The sequence below is a fragment of the Mytilus galloprovincialis genome, chromosome 2 (genome assembly GCF_965363235.1).
Source record: "Mytilus galloprovincialis chromosome 2, xbMytGall1.hap1.1, whole genome shotgun sequence".
Classification (NCBI taxonomy): domain Eukaryota; kingdom Metazoa; phylum Mollusca; class Bivalvia; order Mytilida; family Mytilidae; genus Mytilus; species Mytilus galloprovincialis.
The window spans coordinates 45,433,619-45,460,666 of record NC_134839.1 but is presented as its reverse complement, the minus strand read 5'-3'; the positions used below and the strand labels follow the sequence as shown (position 1 = coordinate 45,460,666).

At 30.8% G+C, this 27,048-nt stretch overlaps 1 protein-coding gene across 11 annotated transcripts in view; it reads left to right on the top strand.

Annotated features, from left to right (window-relative positions):
- The window catches only part of LOC143063671 (bromodomain adjacent to zinc finger domain protein 2B-like), a 60,659-nt gene that overhangs the window by 5,250 nt on the left and 28,361 nt on the right, over window positions 1-27,048 (top strand). For 3 of the 11 annotated variants that reach the window (XM_076235963.1, XM_076235965.1, XM_076235962.1), the window contains exons 2-16: window positions 1,857-1,919; window positions 9,748-9,855; window positions 10,377-10,520; window positions 12,613-12,735; window positions 14,273-14,634; window positions 16,610-16,714; window positions 17,159-17,344; window positions 18,399-18,632; window positions 19,042-19,594; window positions 20,688-20,881; window positions 21,244-21,345; window positions 21,663-21,846; window positions 22,352-22,444; window positions 24,684-24,799; window positions 26,019-26,048. In XM_076235963.1, coding sequence (XP_076092078.1) covers window positions 9,777-9,855; window positions 10,377-10,520; window positions 12,613-12,735; window positions 14,273-14,634; window positions 16,610-16,714; window positions 17,159-17,344; window positions 18,399-18,632; window positions 19,042-19,594; window positions 20,688-20,881; window positions 21,244-21,345; window positions 21,663-21,846; window positions 22,352-22,444; window positions 24,684-24,799; window positions 26,019-26,048 — 2,505 coding nt within the window. In that variant the 5' untranslated portion in view covers window positions 1,857-1,919; window positions 9,748-9,776. Of the gene's footprint in view, window positions 1-1,579; window positions 1,613-1,856; window positions 1,920-3,717; window positions 3,782-9,747; window positions 9,856-10,376; window positions 10,521-12,612; window positions 12,736-14,272; window positions 14,635-16,609; window positions 16,715-17,158; window positions 17,345-18,398; window positions 18,633-19,041; window positions 19,595-20,687; window positions 20,882-21,243; window positions 21,346-21,662; window positions 21,847-22,351; window positions 22,445-24,683; window positions 24,800-26,018; window positions 26,049-27,048 lie in introns of those variants that run through there. The other 8 variants (XM_076235956.1, XM_076235955.1, XM_076235964.1 and 5 more) reach the window with 7 other exon arrangements.

Below are 27,048 nucleotides of genomic sequence, written 5' to 3'. Positions count from 1 at the left end.
AATAATGATAAGTTAAATATAATAGAGGAGAATGTGGAGTTATCTCCCTTTTTAACCACAGTCAAACTAAATCTTGTTTTTCATTGATGACTGAAGAAAGTTCTTTTGTATTGATTAACAACGGAACATTGCATATTTAGGCCTTAGATAAGTGAAACAAAAACCTGCTAAAGAAATTGCAAATTTGATATCAAGTTATGAATTATGTAAATTTATGTTTTTCACAGGTTTATCATTGTAACATTTACATGTGATTTTTCTGTTGCATAAAAAAGAGATTTTCTGTTGTATTATTTCAAGGGATAACTTTTTTGTGGTTTTCAATTACCCGTATATCTATATGTATGTTTTGAATTAGATATTTCAATTTATTTCCTTCTATCCACCAATTCAGATTTAGCATTTTCAATTACTCTGTTAGTCAGTGATATAAATATTTAAAATTTTATACAAGTGCATAGAAATTTTTAAAACTACACAAAAGAAAACATATCTTTAAGTATAAAATTTAAGAGTGACCTGATTTAATGTTTAACACATGACTCAGATAAATTCTTTTGATTTTCATATGTAAAGATTTAAGTTTAGTTTTTACACAGGTAAACATTGAGAAAAATTATTTGCTTATAACCCTTAAAGGTATATGATTTGACAAGAGAATATAGTGATATATTACACAGAATTTTTATGTTACATACAAACAAGTCCAATTATACATGGAAGATTTTAGTATTCCAGAATAAAACTGTCATAACAAACCTTTGTGTTTATGTAAGATTTTTAAAACTATGTGACTTGGTCTGTTTTGGGATATTAATTATAAAATTACTATAATTAATTGAAATAATTTGTATAATAGCATGAAGATACTAAATATTTGTCACATGTTTGCAATGTCTGAAAGGTAGTAAGATGTGGAAGATTTCTTGTACACATTTGAAAGGAGTTTTTATTACAAGTGACGATTTAAATAAAGAAAAGAAAAAATGGTATTCCAATAACAGGAAGAAAATATCAAATAAACTATGTTCAAAGGGGAATCAAAATTCTAAATACAGAGAAACAATACACAAATTAAATACCGTACATCAAAAGCAAAATGACGGACAATGAATACAACAATACATATAAAGGTTAAAGAGTAAAAGGTCTAAATTAATTTCATTTTGAATAACATATTTCTCATAGCGTATAACTTTAAACTTGCCTAGCTTAAAGCCATGCAAGTTATTTTATTATTTTTCATCTGTTTTACATTTGTGTGTTCCTTTCTATTGATAGAATCACAAATTTATGCTGTCAATTGATGATACATGTATTGTACTTTTGATGTTGTTATTTACATTTTTGACTGCAGAAACAATGCACTTATTGTGCGGTAAATTTTGATGTAGTTGATAGAGTCCCCAGAAATGTTTGTGCTTAGGTTTATGGATCATTATGGAGACTAAGGTTGCATTGATTTGGGAATTCTTCCTTAAAAAGATACATAATGGACTAAAAAGGTGTTTTAATTTGATGTTTTGATGTGAGGCAACTATTTTTTCATCTTATTTTCAGGCATATTATATAGTTTGAGACAACTATCCACCAAATACCAAATGACCAAGATGTAAGCAACTAATATTTTCAGTGCAGCATTTTTTTTTCTCCTCTGAAACAACTAAACCAATTTTAACTAACTTGGCCAGATTGATTCTTAGGGTTATATATAGTTTGTATTTCTCAACCAACCAATCCTAAATTGAACAAAAAGTGTGTAAGATTCTTATTTAAATCCATTTTGCTTGAGAACTTTTTTGCTGTTTGTTTGTTATAATGAAGAGCATACACATTTTCATTTCCCTGTTTTACAGGCAGAAGGAACTTAAAGACTTACAGTATGGTGCAGTAAAGTAAAGGAGTTCTGTTTTGCTCAGGTAATTTTTGACTCTGCATGCTGATGTTCTATATATACTATTTCATATTGGGGGGGGGGGGGGGGACAAGAAACAAGGCAGTCATTGGGCACCTACTTATGAACATTTCCGGATCCACCACTGGATCCGGCAGCTGGTTCTAATCTATGACCTCCCAACTGGAGGCAACCAGGAGACTACCAAAAAAGGTCAATGAAGCTGGATGCATGATAGAATAATACAAAAAATTGAAAACCAATGTCTTGTAAACATCTGGAAGATATTCTTTGATTGATTTATATTTTTTAATTATCAAACTTAAAAGACCAAAAGAGTGGCTTTATTGTCACATTTTCTTCTCTAAAAAGCAAGATGACTATATAAAGCTACATCTCATATGTTGCCTCAACATATTTGATGAAGTAAGACTGATTAGGTCAGGTTAACAGTATAACCAGTAATGATATGTCAATGATGTTTGGTATGCAGTTGAAGTAGCATTTGCACATTTGATTTCCATGGAGATTATTGGCCCCTGTCCCCCTCAAATTTATTGACAATGGAATGGGCTTAGTTTGTGATTAGATCAGTTATTGGGAACCATGCACTTTTGATTTGTCAATGATGCTCATGTTCTTTGTGTACATTTGTATTTAGCAATTGAAAGTTTGGCCTAAACATTTACCTTCTTACAAATAATTTAAGATAATTCATTATAAATTTTCATAACTATAATCACAGATTGGTTTTGTAACATATAATGAATCATGCATGCAGTACACAAGATACATAATTTGAACAGCTCTGTGTTTTGATCTACTTATATCAAAATTTGCCAAGATTAATGCTTAATACCGTACATCCTTGTGGAAAATTTGTGTAGTAGATATTGTCGACGTATGAATAAAAGAAGATGTTGGGTAATTTACTGATTTTTTTCAAGAATTTTTTATGTCTTTATAATCGAAAAGGGAAAAACTTTGAATAAGTAAAACAAAACATTTTAATAGACATATCTCATGAAGAATACACAATGGTTTTAGTAGTTTTTCATAACTTTGATTGCCATCTCCATATGTCTTTGCAAGTATTGTCTTTTGTGTAAATTAGTCCTTAGGGAAAAATTGTAGTATTCATGCACAAAATGAATAAATAATTGAAGAGATGTTATAATATTTGGTATATGCTGCTTCTGCTCAAAAGAGTAAGTTCTGGTAGGCTTTGAACACTATTACTCACATACATGTCCATGTTTAGTAATGTGCCTACCTATACCTTAACATTTTCTTCAGTGTTGTCAATTAAACACAAAGAAGAGTTTTTATTCATGTCAGGTCAAGTTTATTTGGAAAGTCTAAATAAAACTGTTTTTGTCATGAATATTAACATTTTTTTTATCCTGAATGTTGTTAAATGTTTGCCAACTAAACATTAAATATCACCATTCAGTCATTCCATTTCCTTCTATGTTGTAACATGGAAGTAATATTAAAAAGTCCTGCAAAAATAGAAAAATAAAGAAAATAAAAAAAAAGAGAATTGAAATCTTCATGAAATTTTACATATTACTCCATTGGTAATGTCAGTATGTCATTGTATGTAACAACAAAAGAAATAAGGTTCAGTAATCCTAAGTTGTCAATGAAATTAACATGATAACAAACTAACATGTAAAACACCAGGTTATCTTTTGAATGTTTTGACCACCTGTCACAGGTAAATAAATCTCTTTCACCTGCAATCATAGAAATAGGTGATAATATAAATAAGTGTGGCCACTTATACTAAGATGCTTGAAAACAGGAATTGTGTGGAATTTTTGTCTATTCAATCTATGAAGAAAGTTTATTTATTTAATAACAGAATCTTGGTGGAAATAACTGGTAAAGATAGAATATCTGGCCATATTTTTACCTTCTACATGTGATTTTTTTCACAGTTATGTTACTTTTCTGGACGTAAATAATGAGAGGAAAATCTATGGGTATTCTACCCCAGGAAAAAGAATTAACATGATGCACCTTGAGTTTATGCAATTGAACATGTAGGCCAAATTTACTTGTAGAAAAGTTGCTTAATTCAAATCATTTATATTGAAATAACTTTGGTACCCTTAGGGGTTTGTTGTAGAACAATATCTACTGATCATGTCATGTAGAATACATTTAACTTATTTGTAAATCACTATTCACTGCATATTAATTTTAAAAACATTATAAACTTGGTTCTGCTACATCTTATCCAGACAATTGTTGAAAAGCAACACTGCCATTGATTAATTTGTCATAGAGAGATATATCAGATATTCTTGTTCCATGAAAAGTATAATTGATCACACTTTTTTCCTCCATTTTTCGTTACTAAGCTTAAAGATGAGCTGGTCTTGAGTGAGAAAATTGATCAAGTTGTAACTATGATGTCGTTCATTTACTATCATATTGGATTGTTAGATGTTTGGAAAATAATAAGCTTAGAAAATCACAAACAAATTTAAGTACTATGTATTAGGCAAATGGACAAAAAGCAATGGTTTTTCAATTATCTCAATATCATTCTATACAAATCTATATTTAGATGTCTTTTTTATATGCTTTTTTAAAATCATCTTATAATGCAGAACTGTATTTAAATAAGAACTGACGTCAACATAAATTGCTTGAAGATTTCTGATTTTATATCAAGTAATAGCAGTAAAGACCTTTATAATCCACATATCATATTATGTATAGAATGTTAGAACTTCTACAGTTGTTGATTCAGACACCTGATATATATATGCCCTAAAAAATGGGATAATACTATTTTTTGCATAAAACACTTTACATTTTTTGGGGGTTTAACCACAAACCCTAGATTCTGAAACAGCTAATTTATATGTCATCATTTAAGAAATAACAGTACTGATGTAAGGAATTGCCACTGTCAAATCCCCAATTGAAAACAGTAACTCTTCAACTACAGCACTAGCTGTTATTCCTATTCTATAAAAACATTAAACAGAAATGATGCAACAGTGTAAGTGAGCTTGTTAAAATGTATGAATTTAAGATAAAACAAAATTCTGCAAAAATAATCAAATTTGGATCATTTTTGAGGTAGGTGTTATTTTATTTCATCTGGGATCCAGCTGCGGATTTTGGGGGGCCAGGGGGCCCGGGCCCCCCCTTTTTGGGAAAAACATTGGTTGCTTATATAGGGAATCACTGAAGCATGACTCAAGCAGGCCGTCAGTCAGTGGGCCCCCACTTATAAAAATTTCTGGATCTGCCACTGGTCAATGTGGCAGCCCAAGACATCTTAATTGTTGATTTGACCCTAGATTTTAACTTATGAAAAAATTGTAACATACAGATTTCTTTAGAATTCATGGTACATGTAAAATTAAGGAGATGTACGATTTCCAATAAGACAACTAACTATTCACCATAGTTCATTAGAACCAGAACTTCTCCATGGTCCATTATATTTAGGTTTCCGTACATGTTCCTAGATAAACCAGCAGTTAATTGATGAGGTTTTCTGATTTTATATCAAATAATAGCTAAAAGTTATGAATTTAATCCACATATACACATCATATTATGCATAAAATGTTAAAACTGCCAGTTGTTGATTCAGGCACCTGATATATATATATATATATGCTTTAAAAAAAATGGGCACATATAAGTCATTAGCTTGTCTATAATTTAAGAATAATTTGGAACTATTCTACCAGAAGAGCAGGAAGGAACTACAGAATCTGAATTGGTTGTTTTGTTTATTCACATAAACCACATATCTCTACACACATGTATTAAAGTGGTTTTACTAAATAATCTATACAATGTGAACTTTTTTTTTAGTTTTCATCAAGAATGTGATTAACTGGAATTTTACCTTTATTATTGACAAAGAATAAAATAGATCAATTGTTTGAATTTAAAGAGAAAATGTGGATACACCTGAGTGAGAGAGGCCATCATATTATTCTGTTATGTAGAAAATCATTTTATCTCTGTAAAAATAATTGATTTTGTACATTGTACATTGTATAATTGGCAAGAATCTAAATATATTTTAAACATTATCAAGCTGTAGTTGATGGAATGTATTTGATTTTTTGTGTGCATTTTCTTTCATCAATGTTAATTTTTCTTTTGACTGAATTAACATAGAGCTATAGAACCAGTTAATGTGTTGATACCTCATCATCCTTTCTACACTGAAGTATGTATTGTTATCATGTACAAAACTTTAAAATGAAAAACTTTTGAAATATATTTCTCACTAGGGATGTTTGCACCTGCAAACCTATTTCTTACACTGTTGATGTGTATTATTGGGGAATTCATAAGATTCATCTTGTTGGCCTGCCAGCTTCACTGTTTTACTCTGTGAAGTTTTGAATGAAATCTATCTCCAAAATGTCAGGATTTTTGAAATATATGTATATGTTCATAACTGTTTTTCTCAACAAAATGGAGAATGACTATTATTTTAAAGTTGATTCAAATGTATTAATATCCCTTTTAAGCTTCACTTTTGTTGGTTCATGTTTTCACTAAAGCTTGTAACCTTATATGTACTGTAATAAGATTGTTTGTAGGTACGGTTGATGAACAATTGATTTCTATATATAAGTAAGCAACAGGAATGACTGTGATTTTTACCTATTACACACTGTCCTGATTCAAGTTTTTATCAAAATTCTATTTCAACAAATAGAATCTTGTCAACATGTAAACGAAAAAAAAAGTGTATTTAGGTAGTACAGGTTACTAAAGTAGGATGATTTGACCTTATTTTATGCATCACTGTTAGTTCAAGTTATCATGAAGGTCATGCCTCTTGTAATCAAAGATGTGGGATCAATTAACAACTTGCATAAATGTCCTCAAAAGGTGATTGTCAACATCCAGGTGACAGAGGTGTCCAGCTTCTTTTTGCTTCTCTGTCTAACAATGCTAGTGTTGGCCATAGATGACACTGCTTGCATTATCTGTCAGCTGTTTGCTAACTTACAGATTTTCTGCAATTGTAACATTAGGACTAAACTTGGCAGGATATAATCAATAAAAGGTCCCATATAAATTATTCATTATCATTTTCTTATGATTTGATGAAAAACATGGCTTTCAGATGTAATTCTGTATTATGATTGGCCAATTTTTTTTTTCTTTTCTGAAAAAAATAATAAAAATAAAAATAAATAACAAAGCATAACTACCAGGGGGCATTCACAACTCTTGGTAAAAAATAAACATATGCATCCTTGAAACTATTACATAGTTTACATGATAAAAGTTAGTGTTTAGGCCAGTTTAAGATTGACCACTAATTGTAAGTCAATGAAAGTTGGTATATGCAATTGTATAAGCATTTGCACATCCAATTTTCCATGGAGATTATATGGCCCTGCCCAATATTATTCTATATTGACCTTGAAACTTTTGTTTAGTTTACATGTTGAAGACCATGTTTGGGTCAGTTTTAAGGCAAGCACTTAAGACAAGTCAATGGTATCTGTTATGCAGTTATATTTGCATTGGAATTTCTCTTTTCTGGGGACATTTTTTGGCTGTCACCTTCAGTAGTGGTTTATTGAATTTGAATATTTAGCATGTTAAAGTAAGTCCATACCCTTAGCCATGGGGGGGGGGGGGGGTTCGGACGACCCCCCCTGAACCCTCCCTTGAAACCAAATTAGCACTGTTAAAGTCAACGCTTTGTTCAAATTGTGACTGTTAAAGTCGAGTTCATGAGTCCAAATAACCCCCCTTGGAAATTCCTGGCTACGGGCCTGAAGTCTTGCCATTTTTATTTCAACATTTGCATTATGATAAAATTATATAAAAGCAGGACATATCTCTGTTTCAATAGTTTATTGTGTTGAGCACTTATCAAACCAAATTAATGTATAGGTAATAGCAGCAAGCCAACTTTCTAAGGTAAAAAGTAAAAAAGAATTTTTCAATAATAAATATTTAAGTATAATGTTCATACAGTAGTTTTATCATCACTATTTAAATGTGAATAATGAGTCACATTTTAATCAATAAATATGAACTGAACTCCAAAGTAAAACCTCTTAATATCTATGTTTGTAAATGATTTTACACTAATTTTAAGTGTTTTGTATTATAGTCTATTTTAAATTTATTGGAAGACTTTATATCTTTAATCAGATTCAGAGACATGTATACTAAATGTATATGTATTTATATGTCTCTGTCAGATTGTATTTGTAAAATTTTGCTTTATACTTCAATTATAGAGGTCACAAAAGATTTAAATTTTTGAAATAAACTGGTGTCTTTTTCTCTTCTTCATTTACTGAGGCAAGAAGGTAATAGACCAGTGTTAAAGATACAGGTTTCAATATAAAGTGTCACAGTTACATGAACAAAGAAGTTTTGTAGTTTGCTGTGAATTCATGTTCTTCATGTTAAACTATAACTCAGATGTCAACACTTTTGAACTTGCTTAGCATACAGTATTCATCTTTTCTTTATGCAGAAGATTTTTTAAAAAAGATTTTAGTGATAAGATAATTTTTCCTTATTCTATTTTTTTTCAGGACTTATTATATATATTAATTGTATTGTTATTTGTCAAGAGATCATTTTCCTCAATTTACACTAAATTTTTAACAGTTAACACACTTAGAATAGGACAAAATACAGGTTGAATAAAGTCGAGAATGCAGAAAAATTATTCTCAGAATCAAGTACAAAAATATTTCTTGACATCAATTATTGTAAAGTTAGAAAATCCATTCTACGATATGTCTTAGCCACTCATTGTGCAAGTGTTATGACAATTATAGAAATCTTTCTTCATGAAATCAATAAAACAGTGTCCTGAAGAAGATTCCGACAATATCTAATTGACACAATGGAATCTAAACACTGAGAACTTGACTAAAGAAGCTTATAAAATTATCTATTGAATCAGATTCACCAGGGGAGATAACTCCAGTTCTAATTTGAACTATAGTTATAAAATCTCCATTATTTTAATCTTTAATTTTCGTGATCATATATTTTCTTATTTAAAAAAATAGTTAAACTAAATTATGCATAATAATATAATGCCTGATCAGGTGAAATCATTTGGATTCCATGCAGCATATATAGATTGAAATAGTTGTGTTGTATACAATTTAAACAGCTGTCAATATGATTAGTCTTAATTTTTGCACTCATATATTTAATTTAGAACTGACGTTTGAATTATTTCAGTTCATTTGAGTTATTACAGTTAATTAGCATAAATGAGGAATACAACAATATAGTGTGGTTTTTATGTATACAATTATACACTTGTACTTAGTCCAGTCAAACAGAGACTAAGTTTGGAATCTTGAACCTCAAACTAGTTGCAACAGAAACTGTTTTTGTATTAATCTAAAGCATTAATCCCCAAGTATACACAGAAAAAATTCCCATAAAATCTAACTTGAGGTAAACTCCAATTTTGCATTTTTAATTTCTAATGGAAAGTAACATTGGAAAGGGAGATAACTCTGCAAAAATGAGTCTTTTTTTAATTTAATTCTTTATTTATTTAAAGAGGATTGCCAACAGCCAGAGGCTACGCGTGGATCTCCTCGATTTTTTTTTGTCAGGTTTTGGTTGATTTTCTTAAAATTCATGTAATATATGATAGTTTAGTTTTCCTCAAGTTAGATTTTATGGGTCTTTTTTTCTGTGTGTATTTGGGATACAATGCTTAAGATTGAAACTTAAAAATCTTCTGATGCAATTACTTCAAGGTAAGGGTCAAATTTTTGCTAGATTGACTGGACTATTATAGGATGTATATGTAACATTTTTATTTGTACTGATGATTTTTTTTGTCTTTTCAGAATTGAAAGAAAGACATTATTTTGTCAACATGGATAAGGGTGAGAAAGATGATCCTGGAAGCCCAACAAGGAATAATTTGTTTGAAAATGCAGCTGCTAATCTCTTGGGTAAGACTTTAAAGAGAGTTGAAAAAGTTTCAGAATTTATTGACTGTTTTGTGAATATGAGCCAAGATAGGATCTTTTAATAAAATGTGATTGACATGATTGTTTACAAGAAGTAATGAGTTTTAGAATTAGGAATTAAAATTTTTATCTGTAAGTTTTTTTTAAAATTTTCTATTAACATGAATTAATTGATGGTCAAGTCCCAAATGATGGGGATAAATCATCTACTATGATACTTTTATTCCTATACTAATGCATTTTAAAATGTAAACAAAAAATGTATGAATTTAAAATAACAGTAAATTCAGTGAAACTTGATGATCGATTTTGGCACCTTTAAAAACATCATGCATATGTCATGGGAATGAAAATATATTAATCTTTATTAGTTTGTTACTTTTACAAATCAGATTTGAATAAAATGTCATCCAAACAGGATTTGGGGTAGATGTTGTTTGTTTTTCAATTATATTATAAGGATTACTGTTTGTAGAACGTGAAATATATTTTATTTATTGCAGGTGTGTCTCCTTTTGGACTTCCATATGCTGCCCATCTTGCCCACATTCCTGGTGCATTTCTGATGGGACATCCAGCCTTTCCAGTTACTTCATTGTTTGATGGCTTAATGGGCCATTATCCATCCTCATTGGTGACTTCTTCAGGTAAAACCTTTGTCACTAGTTTATGTTGACTATTATTGGTAAATTAGAGAGAAAGAAAGTAGTGTTCATGTACTGCTTTGTCCTGTCTGTCAATTTTTCCGGCGTGGGACGTTTGCGCTTTTTCATAGGACATTTGCGCTTTTTATTTTGGAAATTTGCGCTTTTTATAAAGGACATTTGCGCTTTTGCAAAATTTGTTTTTTTTGACTTTCCGCCCCTTTTATACGGGCTTGGGACCGGCATGTCTGACCTTCAAGAATTAAAATCATATTGTTCTTTATGATTAAAAATTGTTTTATAGCACATTTTCAAATGTTTTAAAGTTTATTTACAGCTAAAAGTAAACATTATAATAAATATAAAGAAAAAAAAAAAGAAAAGTCATTACAGGTCAGTTTAGCTTGATAACTGAAGCCCAAGGAGTGAACAAATTAAGGTCTTATTATCAGTTTTGCCTGGTATTTTGTCCATATTTCAAATAATAATTAATTTTATCTTTCTCAGGTGCCTGTTCATCAATGTAACGAATCTTAATGTAATTCACTGACTGTTGTTCAAGGATTCTCTTCAAAAAGATAAAAATATAGCAGGATGAGTCAAGTAGAACTGTTCATTATAGTGGGCATGGAAGGATTTTGGACCATTTGTCGTACTAATGACAAATATAAGTTAAATTTATTAACGTAATGATTACTTTGCATTAAAATTACAGGTAGACGACTATAGGTTAACAGCGCAAATGTCTGGTCAAATTAATACAGGTGAATCAAAATTTAAAGCGCAAATGTCCATAGTATTTGAAGCGCAAATGTCCTATCGTTTTACAGGTAAAACAGTGGAAACGTCCTGTGCCCAATTTTTCTATCTGACATCCAGTGACAGTCTGTTAAAACGAAAATATTCTTTTTGACCAGAAAAAAAAGCTAAACTGCTGCACCTAAATCGTAAGTTCACTGCAGCTGAAAATGTATTGTGAAAATTTCGAGAATAGATAGCTGTACAAAGATTCCAAAAATATATATTATTACCCCGTTTAGAGCTTTGTATTCCTTGTAATTTCCATGGTATCTGGTCATTTTGAAATTGTAGGTACTGTTGTGAAAATTTTTGGCATTACACTAGATTTTCATGTGAAGGCACACTGAATAGTGACCAATTATTGTTATACAAAAGATCTAAGAGTGTCATTGTCTTATAGTAGGCAATGTCTAATGAAAGGTCTATAACTCTTCAGTGATATTGTTTGCCTCAAATAACAGCCGAAATTCGGCCTTTTCCCCTAGAGAAAATTCCCAATTACTAAAAAAAATGGCTTAAAATTCCTCCCAAAAAGGTCTACATTTTCCCCAAACAGTGATGGCATTGGTAGTAATGTTTGTAAATATCGTATTCATGTTATTATTTTGATATTATAAAGCACTTTTGAGATCCGGTTTTCTGATCAGAATCATCATGGTGTTTGTAACACATGTGGTTTTCAATGCATTAAGTACCATCATTGCTTAGAACTGTTTCTTTCCCTCTCCGAAAAGTACCTTCCGGGTTGAAAATGTCTGACAACCAAAATATACATGAAAAAAAAACAGTGCAAAAAAGATAGCAAAGGTCAGCAAAAAATCGGAGATGTGTTTAGAATAATATTTCCCAATTTCAATAAAAAATATGCATTTTTCCCAATAAAAAACGGTAGAGGTAGTTTTGAAAAAAGACAACAATATCACTGCTCTTGCAAGCTTTGTCAAATTGAAATGGACACTGTGTTACGTAACTACTCAATATTAAAAACAATTTAACATTTTACCTTAATACAGTACCATATGCTAATAAATATCAAAATACCAGAATTCCTAGTAAAATTGTCTAATCAAAATGGCCTAGTGTTTGGTCCTACACATGATTACAAACAATCGTATCATGATGAGGATTGTCTAAACACTGAAATTTCATACATTTGCAACAGTCTTCTGCTAGGAAACATGTTTGATTGAAGGACAGTATAGCAGTGACTATAGCCATCTTTTTTAAAAAATTATATGCTTCATATTAAAAAAATTCTCTTTGTGCATTTTTTCATGGGGTTTTAAATTTTCAGGAACTCTGAGTACCATATTAGCAGCACCACCATTAAATCTGGACCTGGCTTGTAATGGCCTTCCTTTGAGTATAACTATCCCCACTCCTACTGCAACTATCAGTACTGTGCAGGATGGCACATGTAAGGGTTGTACTGTTGATGTTGTTTAAGACTTTGCATGATGTATCAATTTTTGGAAACTATTTTGCAAAGGACTATTTTTATGATACATGAAAATATACTTGAAATATGCAGATTTTTACAGTAGTCTGTCTACCAGTATGCATTCATTATGAAACAAATAACCAAACTGTCTTGTTCATAGTTTCATGACTGACATGCATACGTACTGCTTAATATTTAAAAAAAAATTGATTCATCAATTCTCATAATTGTGTGCAGAACATTTCTTTATTAAAGCATATGTTTGTTATGAGCTTTAAAAGTGCATGGTTGTTTATTGGCTATCATGGAATAAATGTATTGTAAATAGTGCTTTACTGTTCATTGCAGTTTGCTTAAATGTTGCTGGATTTTGGTTTTTATCAAAATATTTGTTTAAAGTCACAAGTTCAGAAATGTTTCAAATATTTTTAGGCATGTGCTATAGCTTTTTCAGTTTATAACTCAAGTTTGACTTTATTATGAGTCAACTGTTTACTTTTTGCTCCTATGTATTTCTTATACAGTTGTAATTTCAAAGTCTTACTTAAATAACAATTGGAAGCGCAGCTCTATTTGAAAACACTTCTCACTCTTATGACATCATTTTTTGTTCCTTTGGATTTAAGTTTTTAGGCAAACCACAATATGAATTAAAATGTAGGACTAATGATCTAACTTTTCAACCTTTGAAACATAATGTTTGACACTTAGTAAAGAAACTGTAAATAGCAAAATAATAATCACCAATAAAAGATCTCAATCACACAAATATTAAGATCTTTTGCTTCAATATGGAGCAAAAAACCTCACTACAATTTCAAGATGGCCCCTAACACAGCTTTTGGTGGAATTCTTAGCAAACTGAGGATCAGGCCACACCTGTGAAATCAAGAACAAAGTCAGTTGTCTCATTGGCAATCATACCACATCTTCTTTTTTATGTCATGGAGTAATGTCAATACAATAAATCTGGCAAAGAAATCAAGCATTGACTGTCACATTCTAGCTATAACAACAATATTGAAGCATGAAAAAAAAAACAACATTTAGGCAACCAAGGGGCAAATCAAAATAAATGTTAGATAACATGGTCAAAAATTACTTATGTATAGGGCAAATAATTAATGTAGACGTTTTGAAATGTAGCACCATTAGCTCAGGATTAACATAGCATAAAGTATAACATATTTAAAACAAAATAGCTCCTAAGCAAAGGTGTAAATATGTGTTTGCGAAGAATATATATCAATAATTTAGGTATCAAATCAAGGTTAAGGACTGGTGACCCTTGTAGAACGCCTTTTGACTGATAATTTTGAATAATACAATAAAAATACTAATGAAATCTGAAAAAAAAAAGAAGACATATATTTTCTGAGATATTTATAAATTGTGAATATTTATATATAATATTTGTATTTAATATAATATAGGTTTGAAATTTGCATTCTTAAAAGGTATTTTATTGACATAGATATGTATATTAATGTTTTGGTTTTCTCATTTTCCACAGCATCTGCATACCACAGTTTGTATAGTTCAGCATCCATGCGATCACCTCAACAAAAATCATCTCCTAAAACAGTGTCACATAAAAATACCATCACCAAGGCTACAACTACCATAGCAACTACTACAACATCAAGTTGTTCAAACAGTATCAGTAGGAAAACAGTGACAACACCAGTAGTAGCTGGATCAACAGGAGTCAGCCTCTTGTCAGGAAAAGTTAAGAAATCAACGGGACGACCTCCCAAAACTGACTCATCAACTAAGACCAATGGATCAAGTGTGTCATCATCACACTCTTCTTCTAGAACCTCAACAGTATCTCAACCAGTCAAATCTCCTCTGAATTTATCAACAAATAAGCAGGTATTGCTAACAATAAAAACACATCAAAATATCAGATAGCAACAATGATAGTTATACAACAGTATATTACTGTGGATTCATTATTATTAGTGGAATACCAATATTCGTGGAATTCCTTGTTATAACTAAACCATGAATTTAAATATCCACGAAAGAACAAGTTTTCTTCAATCCTTGAAAATTGGTATCCCAGAAAATAAATGAATCTGCACTACTAGCAACTTATTTTTTTTTCCAAACTTGTTGAAAATAATTGCGTGTATTGAATGAGTTTTAACAGGTTTTGGTAGGAAATTAAAGTTGCAAATCTGATTTGGTTTCAAATGTACATGTACATTTAAAATTACAATTAAGTTTTTGGATTTTCAAAGTAAACTTTGTGTGAATTATCGTCAGGCTGGTAGTTAAATTAGAGATATGTCAATTCTGCACTACTTCATGAGCACCAATACTTAAACTCAAGTTGTTTTTGATGCAGTAACATATTTAATTTAGACTAGAGCAAATGTAAGAAGGGCTGTAATTATACCCCCGCTTTAAAAAAGGGGGGGTATACTGTTTTACCTCTGTCTGTCAGTCCGTCCGTCAGTCCGTCCATCAGTCCGTCCGTCAGTCCGTCAGTCAGTCCGTCCCATGAAACTTTCGTCACATTTTTCTCAGGAACTACACATCCACCCTTTCTGTAATTTGGTATCAACATTTATATATGTCAGCCATACCGTGTGATGCGTTTTCAGATTCATCACTTGACAACTTCCTGTTTACCGAACACTTGTCTGATTTTACACATGATAGCCAAGTTGAAAATTTTCGTCACATTTTTCTCAGGAACTACAATACAAGGATTTTTGAAATTTGGTTTCAGGATTTATATAAGTCAGCTATACCGTGTGATGCATTTTCAGATTCATCACTCGACAACTTCCTGTTTACCGAACACTTGTATGATTTTACACATGATAGCCAAGTTGAAAATTTTCGTCACATTTTTCTCAGGAACTACAATACAAGGATTTCTGAAATTTGGTTTCAGGATTTATATAAGTCAGGTATACCGTGTGATGCGTTTTCAGATTCATCACTCGACAACTTCCTGTTTACCGAACACTTGTATGATTTTACACATGATAACCAAGTTAAAAATTTTCGTCACATTTTTCTCAGGAACTACAATACAAGGATTTCTGAAATTTGGTTTCAGGATTTTTATAAGTCAGCTATACCGTGTGATGCGTTTTCAGATTCATCACTCGACAACTTCCTGTTTACCGAACACTTCCATATTTTTACACTATTAATATTATCCACTTGCGGCGGGGGTATCATCAGTGAGCAGTAGCTCGCAGTTTCACTTGTTTTATCTTTGATTGTGAAATTTTGAATTTATGCATTTATTATTATAGTATCAAAATTTGAAGTATCACTAGGAAAACTATTAAATACAATATGCCTCAAGGGAAAGCATGTGTCTTGTTAAACAAAGTTAAAAATTTCTATGCAAATAGTTATGGAAGTCAAAGGGGAGTAACTCAATTTATTTTTAAAATGTGATGCTTTTTATGCTCATTTAGTTGGACAAGTGCTCAACATGTATATACTTTATGGAAAATATGACAAATTTTCAAAATCTATGGCTTGATAAAAAGTTTTGTAAATCATAATATTTTTTATTCAGGTTTTTTTTAAAGGAGTTATATAAACTACATTTTGACAAATTATTAAAATAAATTGTACAGCTTTAATTTAAGCCCTCAATCTACTTGAATATTTCTTATGTTAAAAATTTTGTTTCAGGTAAATGCCAGATGAGAGCAAGAAAAGACCCTGAAAAACTTTAGTTATTAACAAAATTATATGTTATCATTTGATAAGAACCAAATTGGAATACATATTTCCTGAGAAGATTCACAGATTGGCTTAAAAATGTAAAAGATAATGTATGAGTTTTAATTTTGTTTTATATACAATATTTCAGAAAGAGAATGGTGTGGTAGATAATGACTGTCAGTCTGACATCAGTTCTTGTAGTTCTTATCTAAGTGATGATGGTTCCAATGTTAAAGGAGAAGACAAATCAAAAGTAAGGAAGCAACCAATTGTTTTAATAAATTTTAGTTACTTTGAATTCATTAATATTAGTTGCATACCAATTTTTCGTGGATTTTGTGGGTACACATGAACCACAAATTTAAATGATCAATGAGTTACAAATTTTCTAAAGGAATGAGTGCCAAAACGACGAAAATCAAATATCCATGAATATGTAGGTTTTCCTGAAACCATGAAAATTGACACCCACAAAAATAAATGAATCTACAGTAAACTTGATGCAATAATAGATTTAAACATACTATTCTCATTACAAGTATTCTTGGAATGATTAAGCAATACTTTTTATGAGCAATCTAAGATAATTTTACACAGTAGATAAATTTTACTCTAAAGAAACAGAGCATGCATTGTTTATTTAAAAACAAACGATGAGAACATTTTTAGACTAATTTCACTCTTTGATTCAAAACAGAATGCAGGCTCAACAATTCATATTGATGGCCTGAAAAAGAAGCTGATTGCTGACCAGATTCGTCAGAGAGTCCAAAGTAAACCTACTCAAAGTACAACGCCATCTATACTTCAGCCTATGAAGAGAGGAAGGGGGAGACCACCTAAGTCTAATTCTAAAGAGGGAATCGCATTAGAAGAAATTCAGGTAAATGTATTACTGATAAAATATGTATCAGATATACCATGTATACTGTTTCAATTGTTGAGCTAAAGAGGGTTACTGGAACAATCAGTTTAAGGGTACATGTACACTATATTATTAGAGGCAAACAGTATAAAACACTATAATGGACCCTGCATATAGTATAAGTAAAACATGTGTATATTTAAAGCAAATATGAACACAATACTGTAGTAAAGCATACTTGACAGATACAAGTTCTACGTTGAACATAATTTTCTACTATTTTTAGCCCTATATGGTAAAAATTAAGACTCAATTCAAAGCATCATGACGCTTTATTGTTCAAACACAATACAAATAAAGCAAATTATAAGACTGAGTTATATTGTAATATAGAGCGATTTACTTTGGTGGTATTAAGCAGGGTAACCAATGAAGATGCAGGTTGTTTGGGTTTAACTCTTCTTGTTGAACGTTAATCCAGAAACATGCTTTTGACAAACAAATAATACAACAACATGTTTACATTTATTGCATTGAGGGATAACATTGTTTGCTGGCATTTGACAGTAAATATGTAGCTAGCTAGGAATTTGGCTCAAATTCAAGCAAAATTGACAACTGAGCCTTTTTGAACCTTGATATATACAAATGTATAAGTATATGATATACATCTGTACCGTAAAAAAACCCTGAATTAATGACTCCTGTTACCACATTCATAGCAGTTCTACTTAGTAAGTAACAATCCTTTACCAATGCTAATGTTTTTATATGGTTTCGTTTGTGAAATGTATTCTGTGTATGTTTATATAATTTGTCACAAACTTTTGTTATGAGTTTATATGACAATAAATATTTGAGGTCGAAGCTAATGTTTTAATCAAGTTTCTTTTGAGAGAGCTCTTTAAGATACTCCTATAAATTTTGAGATCTTTAGTGAAGAATGGGATTGAGAGAAGCTGTTTTACTTAGAACAGTCGTGTTAAGATATACAGTAAGCCTAATTTATAATTTTGATTGTCAGACAATAACAGTGCTATATGTAATGTTTGGAACCTGTCTTTTTTGACAGGAATATAAACAACAACAGGAAGAACTAAAGAAACAGTTTGAGGCTAATCTTAAAGAACAACAGATTCAGCTCAAAATGTTTAAAAAAGCTCAAGAACTAAAGGACATGGAAACTTCAGCTAAAATTAATCAGTTGTTAGAAGCTCATGCTAATCTTGGTAAACCATTATCAAGTGAACAGGTTGAAAGCCAGTCAACTTCTGGTACATTTAAACCAAAATCCAAAAGCCTACAGGTAAAACCATCATATTTTAAAGAATTATAGTTTAAAACACATACTTTTCTAAGATACACAAATTCTTTGAGAATTATTTGCACTTTTCATCTCTGCTAAGATGAAATACATAACTACCAACTTTTAAAAATGCCCATGGGGGTTTTGCGTGCAAGATGGCTGTCATAGTCCTAAAAAACCTTCAAGCTGGCCTTCAAATACATTTTCATGTTGTTTTTTGGCTTCTTCATGCTTTTAAAAGCCTAGAACCTTAACAGAGATGAAATTAACAAAATACAGAATTTAAGATATGTGATAAGATACCTCTGAGGAGGATCTGCAACAGGCAAACCCATACACAGTCAAGGCTTAATATGCATCAATGATAACAAGTGTCAACTGAAACCACTGTATTTTCAATTTTTTTCAGGCTTCTATTGATAAATTAAAAGCAGCATCCAAGTTACCTTCTTCAGACAATAATGGTGCATCACAAACTGTCAAACCCAGGTTGTCTTCCCCTACTGGTAGACAAACAATGACATCACCTTCTCATAAACAACAGTCTTCTCACAAAACTAAATCAGGATCTCAATCTCACAATCACATATCAAAACTAGGATCTCCAACCAGAAAACGTGTAGATTCACCAACCAATCTGTCAATGGATATTGGATCACCAAGTCACAAACACAGTGATGCAGCAATGTCTCCTCCAGTGCCATCACCCACAGAAAGATCAAAGTTATTTGCAGAATCGTTGTTCAATAAAATTCGGACAGAGGTCGAACAAGATAACAAAAGTGATGAAAACATATTTACACGAATAAGAACTGAATCAGAGCAAAATACAACATGTGATGAGGATGATTCAAGTGATAGTGACAGATCTCAGGCTATTGAGTATGATTCAGAAGACAGAAATGAAGAGAGTGACACATCAAATCTAGCAATGAAAAGGAGTGCTGATGAAATGTCTGAAGGTGAGCTTTATAACCTTTTATAGCTTACTATACAGTATTGGTTTAGCTAATTGTTGAAGTCTGTACACAGTGACCTATAGAAGGTAACTTCTCTGTTATTTGATCTCTGGTTGAGAGTTGTCTCATTGGCAGTTCAACGCCATCTTGTTTTTATATTAATACAAATTAAGTACCGCAGGTCACAGGAAATAGCATATTAGCATTTTCTTGTAAGGCTGAACTTTTATAAGTTTTTTTTTTTTTTTTTGCATTTTAGTTTGTCATGTTTTGTAATGTTTGTAAATCTTTTGATAGAATAATAGGTTTCAGGAAGACCTACTTCATTGAAGTTTACATCAAAGATTTTTCTAGAAATATGTTTTGATAGTGTTTTTTTTACATATGATTATTTAAGTTTTATATGAAGAAGGGAAAATGGTTAATTATAGAATTAAAGTAATGGTTTAACCACCACTGCTGAGTATGAACAATTTCAATGTTATGTGTTGAACTCTGATTTGACTTTGACGGATGCATTTTGATGTAATTATATATCTTTGTCAGTGGCAACCATATTACTCCCATTCCTACCTGATATTATTTTCCATTTTGACATTTAGTAAGTTCAGTATAGTGGACAAGCACATATATATGTACCATGATTGAAATTTGGACTTCAAGCTGTCATCTCAGTTCAATTACAGCAGTTATGAAATAAGGATGGATGGTCAAATGGACCAAGTATGAATGGATGTCAAATAAAGCTAATGTCTGTGGCTTCATGCTATCCAAAAGACATATAAGAAATTAGTATAAAAATAATGACCATCTTCAAGACAGCCTAAACTCATTAGTGAAAATAATTTTCCATAGAAAAAATATAGGAAAGATCATGTCCTCTTTTAAAAACTACTGACCATTGTTGAAAACCTAACCTTTATCTTACCAATGTTTTGAAGTTAAGGAATAATGTAATAAACACACTTACTAATTGCCCATATTCATATTATTTTGCATGAAGAAACTAAAGCTATACCACTACATTTAATTTTAATTTCTTGAAATGCTATGTTTTTTAGTATATTTTAGTTACAACATTTAAAACAATTTTCAGATTATGATGGATCGAGTTCAACTAGTAAAAGACCAAGAGTTCAGACAGATGAAAGAGAATTAAAGGTACCTTTAGAAAGAGGCTGGAAACGATCAACCACAATACTTGCCATTGGAAAGAGAGGGTTTATAGGAGAAGTTCTTTACTTTGCCCCTTGTGGCAAAAAAATGAAAACAATTCCAGATGTAATGAGAGTGAGTACACTTGTGATTTATGAAATTGTCATAAAATTATAAAAATATAAGAATGAAGTACTAAAAAATTCATGCTAATAATAAAGCACAAAGTATAAGGCAAATTAATTTTAATAATTGTTAATCAGCACTGCAGGCAGTATGGAATTGTAATTATGTACCCATGGAACATTTCTAGATTATTCTGCATAATGACAAATTCTGAAGATGCTTGAAATACCATAATAGTGCAGAGATACAGCTGTGCCCCTTTATCCTTTACATGATGTCATGAAGGTGAAATACTTGACAAACTTTCTGGTTAGGTAAATAACTCAGAAATCTCCTATTTCATTTTATATGCAGTTGATGTTTATTTTCAGTATATTGACAAACATGTGATCACCAACCTTGGGAGGGAAAATTTTTCTTTCTGTACTAGAGTAAATGTTGGTGAATTCTATGAACAAAGAGGAGAAGAAAATGTAAGTATCAATCTCAAAGAAAACATATCACATTTGTTGGTCCCAAATCAATAGTAATTCATAAATGTCATGATGTATCTATATAAGAAAAGTACTACAAGATTGAAGAATTTGAACCTCTGAGACTAAAAATAAACTCAGGTTCACTTGAAAGATAAAAACAAGCCTCTGCTCTGTATATTTTACCTAATAAAAGAGGTGAAAGTAAAAGATGCAATGAAAATGTTTTTTTTCAAACCTGATCCTAGTACGTTAGAAAAGATGTCTATACATTATAGGAGATAGTTAAATTATCACAGCATGTCTATACATTATAGGAGATAGTTAAATTATCACAGGCAGAAATTGTTCAAAGAATGACTCTCATTGAAAGTAAAAGACAGAAACTAAGAAAACTTAAGGAACAAAGAGGAAGGAAGAAATCAGAGAAACAGAATAAACAAATTTTGTTAGCTAAACAAATGATGGAACAAAAATTTAAAAAGAAAGTTGAACAGCAGGGTAAGTGTGTTGCTGTAAAAGCCTTTTTCCTTCATCAAAAACACATCAATCATTCTACATATTGTTATATTTATGTCTGTTTCATGTTGTAATGTCTTGCTTAATATATTACTGGCAAATGACATTACATCTGGGAAAGGTTTGTTTTCCCATTAAATGGTATGGATATATTGAAGAAATTGTATTTTGGTCCAAGACTGCTACACATGACTTTACTTGCATGCATGAGTCTAGATGCTTTTAACAATAACAAAATGCAACCTTTTGGCTCTAGGGCTTTCACATGAGGTGAAGTCCATGAAAAATCAATTAGTCTACAAAGCTAAATGTGTATGTGGTTTGAAGAAATATACTTGGAGAGCTATAGTCATAGATACATGTAATGATAATAATAATAATAATAATAAACCAGATGAATTCATTGTTACTAAATCCTTTGAATCTTTGTGTAAAAAGTACAAGTAGAAAAAAATACCTTCAAATGAATGAAGTCATTCTTTTCAAGATATGGCAAAGAAGGCAGCAGAGTATAGGCTTCAGAAGACATCAGAAAAACAGCGTCTCAAGGATATGGCTCATAGTATCAAGCATATGAAAGGTATGCAAATTTGTTGTCATTAAATTTGAAACTAACATTACAATTGCATATATTGCAATGTCACATGTTCAAATGCCAACAGATAGGCATACAGACTAATGCTCACATATGAGTCAAAATTCAAGACTGGGGATGTCTTCAGCAAAATGGAGAAATTCAGTCTTTTCCAAAAGATGCAGAATTTGTCAAACAAATATCCCATATTAAATTTGAATGTACAAATGTGTATCATTTGTATGTACAAATGTCAAAAATGTGTTTCATTTGTAATACTTGACTTTGAAGCTTCATAGACTGTATGTACATGTAAATCACAAACATAACCATGCATGATTAAGGTTTTAATTGTGGCATGAAGGATGTTGGCTCCTCTGTTTTAAAATAACAAAAACTTTGTAACAACCTTATAAAAGGCTTGTTAAACATTGAGAGTATATAATAATGCAACTTAAAAAGTTGAAGAAAAATGATACTCTGTAGATTTTTCATACATTTAACTGTGAAAAAAACCCAAGGCTTTTATAATTTTTTAAAAATCACTACCTGGACAAAGGAACTGATTATCTGAGTAGTGAACATCCTTAGAATTTTATTATAACTATTACTGATTTTATTATAATTTAATTTTGGATGTAATGCGTCTTCCGATTGGCTGACGTTATTTTGTTATGAGCCCATAGACAGAATTTAGTCATGTGACCGTGACGTCATCAACGTTTTTTCATGTTTTTCTACGGTTTAAAATGGAATTTAGAATTAAATTATAAGAAATGGCTGTAATATTTTTTCTGTCTATTCGAGATAACATAAAAAATGTGGTGCACACTATTAAATAACCCCGCTACGCGCGTTATTCAGTGTGCACCACATTTTTTATGTTATTTCTTCATAGACAGAAAAAATATTACAGTCATTCCTTAAATAACTATTACAGTAATTTTATTATAACTATTACAGTGATGTTGCATGAATTGTTGTGTATACTTTTCAAAGCCTGTTTGAGTCAGATGGTCAAAGTTTTGTATATGTTTTTGTATATGAAACAATTATATTGTACTATAACATATGAAACGGAAATTTTTAAGGAAAAATGAACAAATAGTAATTCTCTAAATTGGAGAGATTTTGAAATTAGGACAAACTTGTCCTCAAACCATAGCTATTACAAAAACCTTAAGGTGGTACCTAACACTACAGGGAGATAACCTTGGAAAATCAGCTAAACTTTTTAATTACGTTGTATTGTTAAGGAAATATTAAGCTTTTCAGTTATCAAAATTAGTGTTTTTCAAACTGCTATATATCCAACCAAATTTTTCTGAGAAAGTGATTGATAAATTTCACTTTGTGCATAAAGTTAGACAAGATTAACATAGTTATGATGGTACTATCACACCAATGGATAGATATAAAACTGGGGGATCTCAATGTTTGAATTTAAATAAATCTTTAGGCCATAGATCAATTGTTCAGTTTTTGTTATTTTATTCTTAAAAGTCTTTTCTGGTTTTTAAAATTTCAACCCATATTGTATAGTCATTCCAATCATGTCAAGGTCATATGCAGTTATATTTATATGAATTATTAAGTAATACTTGTGCAGTATACAAATTAGGTAACTCATAACTGTCAAGGAAGTGAAACTGTACTGCAAAAGAACATAGCTTATCAAAGATTTGTTTTAACACTCCAAACTTAGCTTATACCCAATCCCTATCAACATTTAAGCTCTGTCACAATTTAAAATTAGTTAAAGGTTGTTAGAGCACTAGTCATAATTGTTGAGCATTACTGGATACAAAGTTAATTTTATATATAATGGAATACAATAAGTTATATAGAAATAATAAAATAAAAATCTGTACAGAAAATGCTGAAGTATAGAAATAGAAATACACACAAACAAAACTGGACGTATCATTCTGAATGAATCTGTGCTCTTTTCCAAAACATCATGTGCTGCTTGTTTAGCAGAGAAGTAGAAAATACTGGTTTTAAGATAATGTGTTTTGTTTTAGCTAGAGATTACATATATATTCATTCCTACTTGAAGCAAGCACATGCATACACACTATTGAGACCATTCCAATTCTCTACTAAAACCACCATTTATGGAAGAAAGTGTTGTTCCAAAATACTGTAGATAATGTAGAGGAGAAAGTGTTTTTAGTGTTGATAATATTACATATCATTTGGATACTGATTATTGGAATTGAATTATTTTCTATTTGTTTAACAGCTTTAGAAAAAAGGAAACAACAGGAACAGCTTAGATTGTTGAAAGAACAAGAAAAACTTCAGAGACATGAACAAATGAGAATGGAGCGTGAATTAAGAGCTCAACAGATATTAGAGGTTAGATATTTTACATATACATTGTATATATGTTTCTTTGTGTCTTTATATGAATGTCTGGGAGCACACATGTCAAAAATTATAGATTTCACATCACAGATTTATGTACTAACTTACAGCACTATTTTATAACAGCCCACAATTTTCTCTTGTTACAAGATAACATTCTTTTGAACAACCACACAGCTTTGTTTCCCATGGTTTTAAGTCAGTGTCAATATATCTTTGGTAGTTAAAACAAAACACATGCAGCAGTATGAAACACCAAATCTGAATGAAAAACAAATTATGTTTTGTAGTTTACACATCATAATGCAATGCTATGAAAAGAAAGGGTATCTTAATATGAAGCATTTAATTTTGATATTTATCAGCTTATATAATGAAATTTTGAATTATAATTGCATATATTAAAGGTAAATTAAAGTATTTGAACAAAAATAAGGGTACCCCCTACAATTTCAAGAACCAACATTGTGAAAGTGAGTTTTTCTCTTACTTCTTGCTTAAAGTACTCTATAATCTATACTATACTGACATAAGAAGTCTCTAAACACATAAGCTCCAAATGTTGCTTTCGTTAGTAGAAGCCATATTAATTATGTGAATCAGCTGGGAAAATATGAAAGCATAAAAATATAGTATATGCCAATACACATAATTAACAGTGCCTGGTGATGTTTCATAGCCTGACCGGTTTCAGTCCAAAAGGGACCTTCGTCAGAGGCCTCCTACCATTCTGCCTCTGATGAAGGTCAGGCTATGAAACATCACCAGGCGCTGTTAATCAAGTGTATTGACATATACTATATTTATATACTCTATAATCTATACCCTGATTTGGCAATTTTAGTTTTGAGTAAAAGACAACTGATATCATATGGCCAAATTCAGTAATCACAATGTTAGGATGCATTTTTATGTAATATATTGCACAAGTATTTAGATGGGTTGGAATTGACATCAAGTCACCTGTGTTTATGTATTTGTTGAATCATGATATACTTGTTGGAAAAACCTTATCAATGCATGTTATTTACTAAAAACAAAAGTGAACATCAGGCTGCAGTAAGCTTGATGTAGTATAAAATGCTGGGACTTGATTGAGCTTTGAAATCCTGTTCATGATGACTCAATAACTGTCTTGTTATCATTTTTTGTTTTCTGATATTCCCTATTTTTTAACAATATATGTCATTATTTATGTTATAATTTCCAGACCAATTTACTGTGGTATCATATGGAGAGAGTAAGTGGTGCCATGTATTTATCTGTATGCTAACTCTCTGTTTTACTTTGACAATCATAGCTTCATTCTTGTTTTTTAATTTGCATATAAACTTTCTGTATAATCTATGGCTTGGACATCATTAATATATATATTCTTTCTGTAGCAGGCTTATTATTGTATTATTACTAAGGGTGTAGTACTTTTTATTATTTTCATTAATAAATCAAGTACTATATTCAGTTTATATTACAGCTATATTATTTTCATCTGAACTAGTGCATGATCTGTTCTCCAGAAATCCTTCCTATATTACTACATTGTAAAAAAAATTATGTCTCTCATTCGACAAAAGGAGACATTTGTTTTAGTTGTATTTCTTCTCATTTTCTATGGGCCAATTTTTTTTATCTTTTAATATGGCTTGAAGATGAATAACCATAAGTCAGTATTAAATATTATCATGACCTTCATGTGCCTTGACATTAACCTCTGTTTACCTTCCAGAACTTTTTATCCTTATGTACACAGACTTTTGATATTTTCACATGGGTGTGGATCTTCCAGACAATCAGACATATACAAATGAAGATGACCTCTGACCTTGACCTTTATTGTAATTTTGTTTTATGTCAAACCATTTATTCTCTTCCTGACCATGACAATGGTTCAAAGGGTTTAACTCTGGGAAATTATACTATTAAAAATTGTACCAAATACTGCAGGACAATCTATACATTAGGGCTGAAAAATCTAAGAATTTTAGCTGACTGTTCCAAAGGACCATATATAATCTGGACTGCCATAAGACCTTTCCAGTGCACTATAGGTTAAAATTGTTCATGGGACCAATCTGCTACCCTCTCGTATCATTAATTGTGTAAAACCTCTGCAACTGTTAAAATCCCCTTCATTATACATTTTACCAATACCTTTCCAGTTTTACTTGTTTGTTGTACCTTTCTTCTCATAGAGTGAAATTTTTGCTTGCTATAGATGAAGGAGAGACATATATATTTTA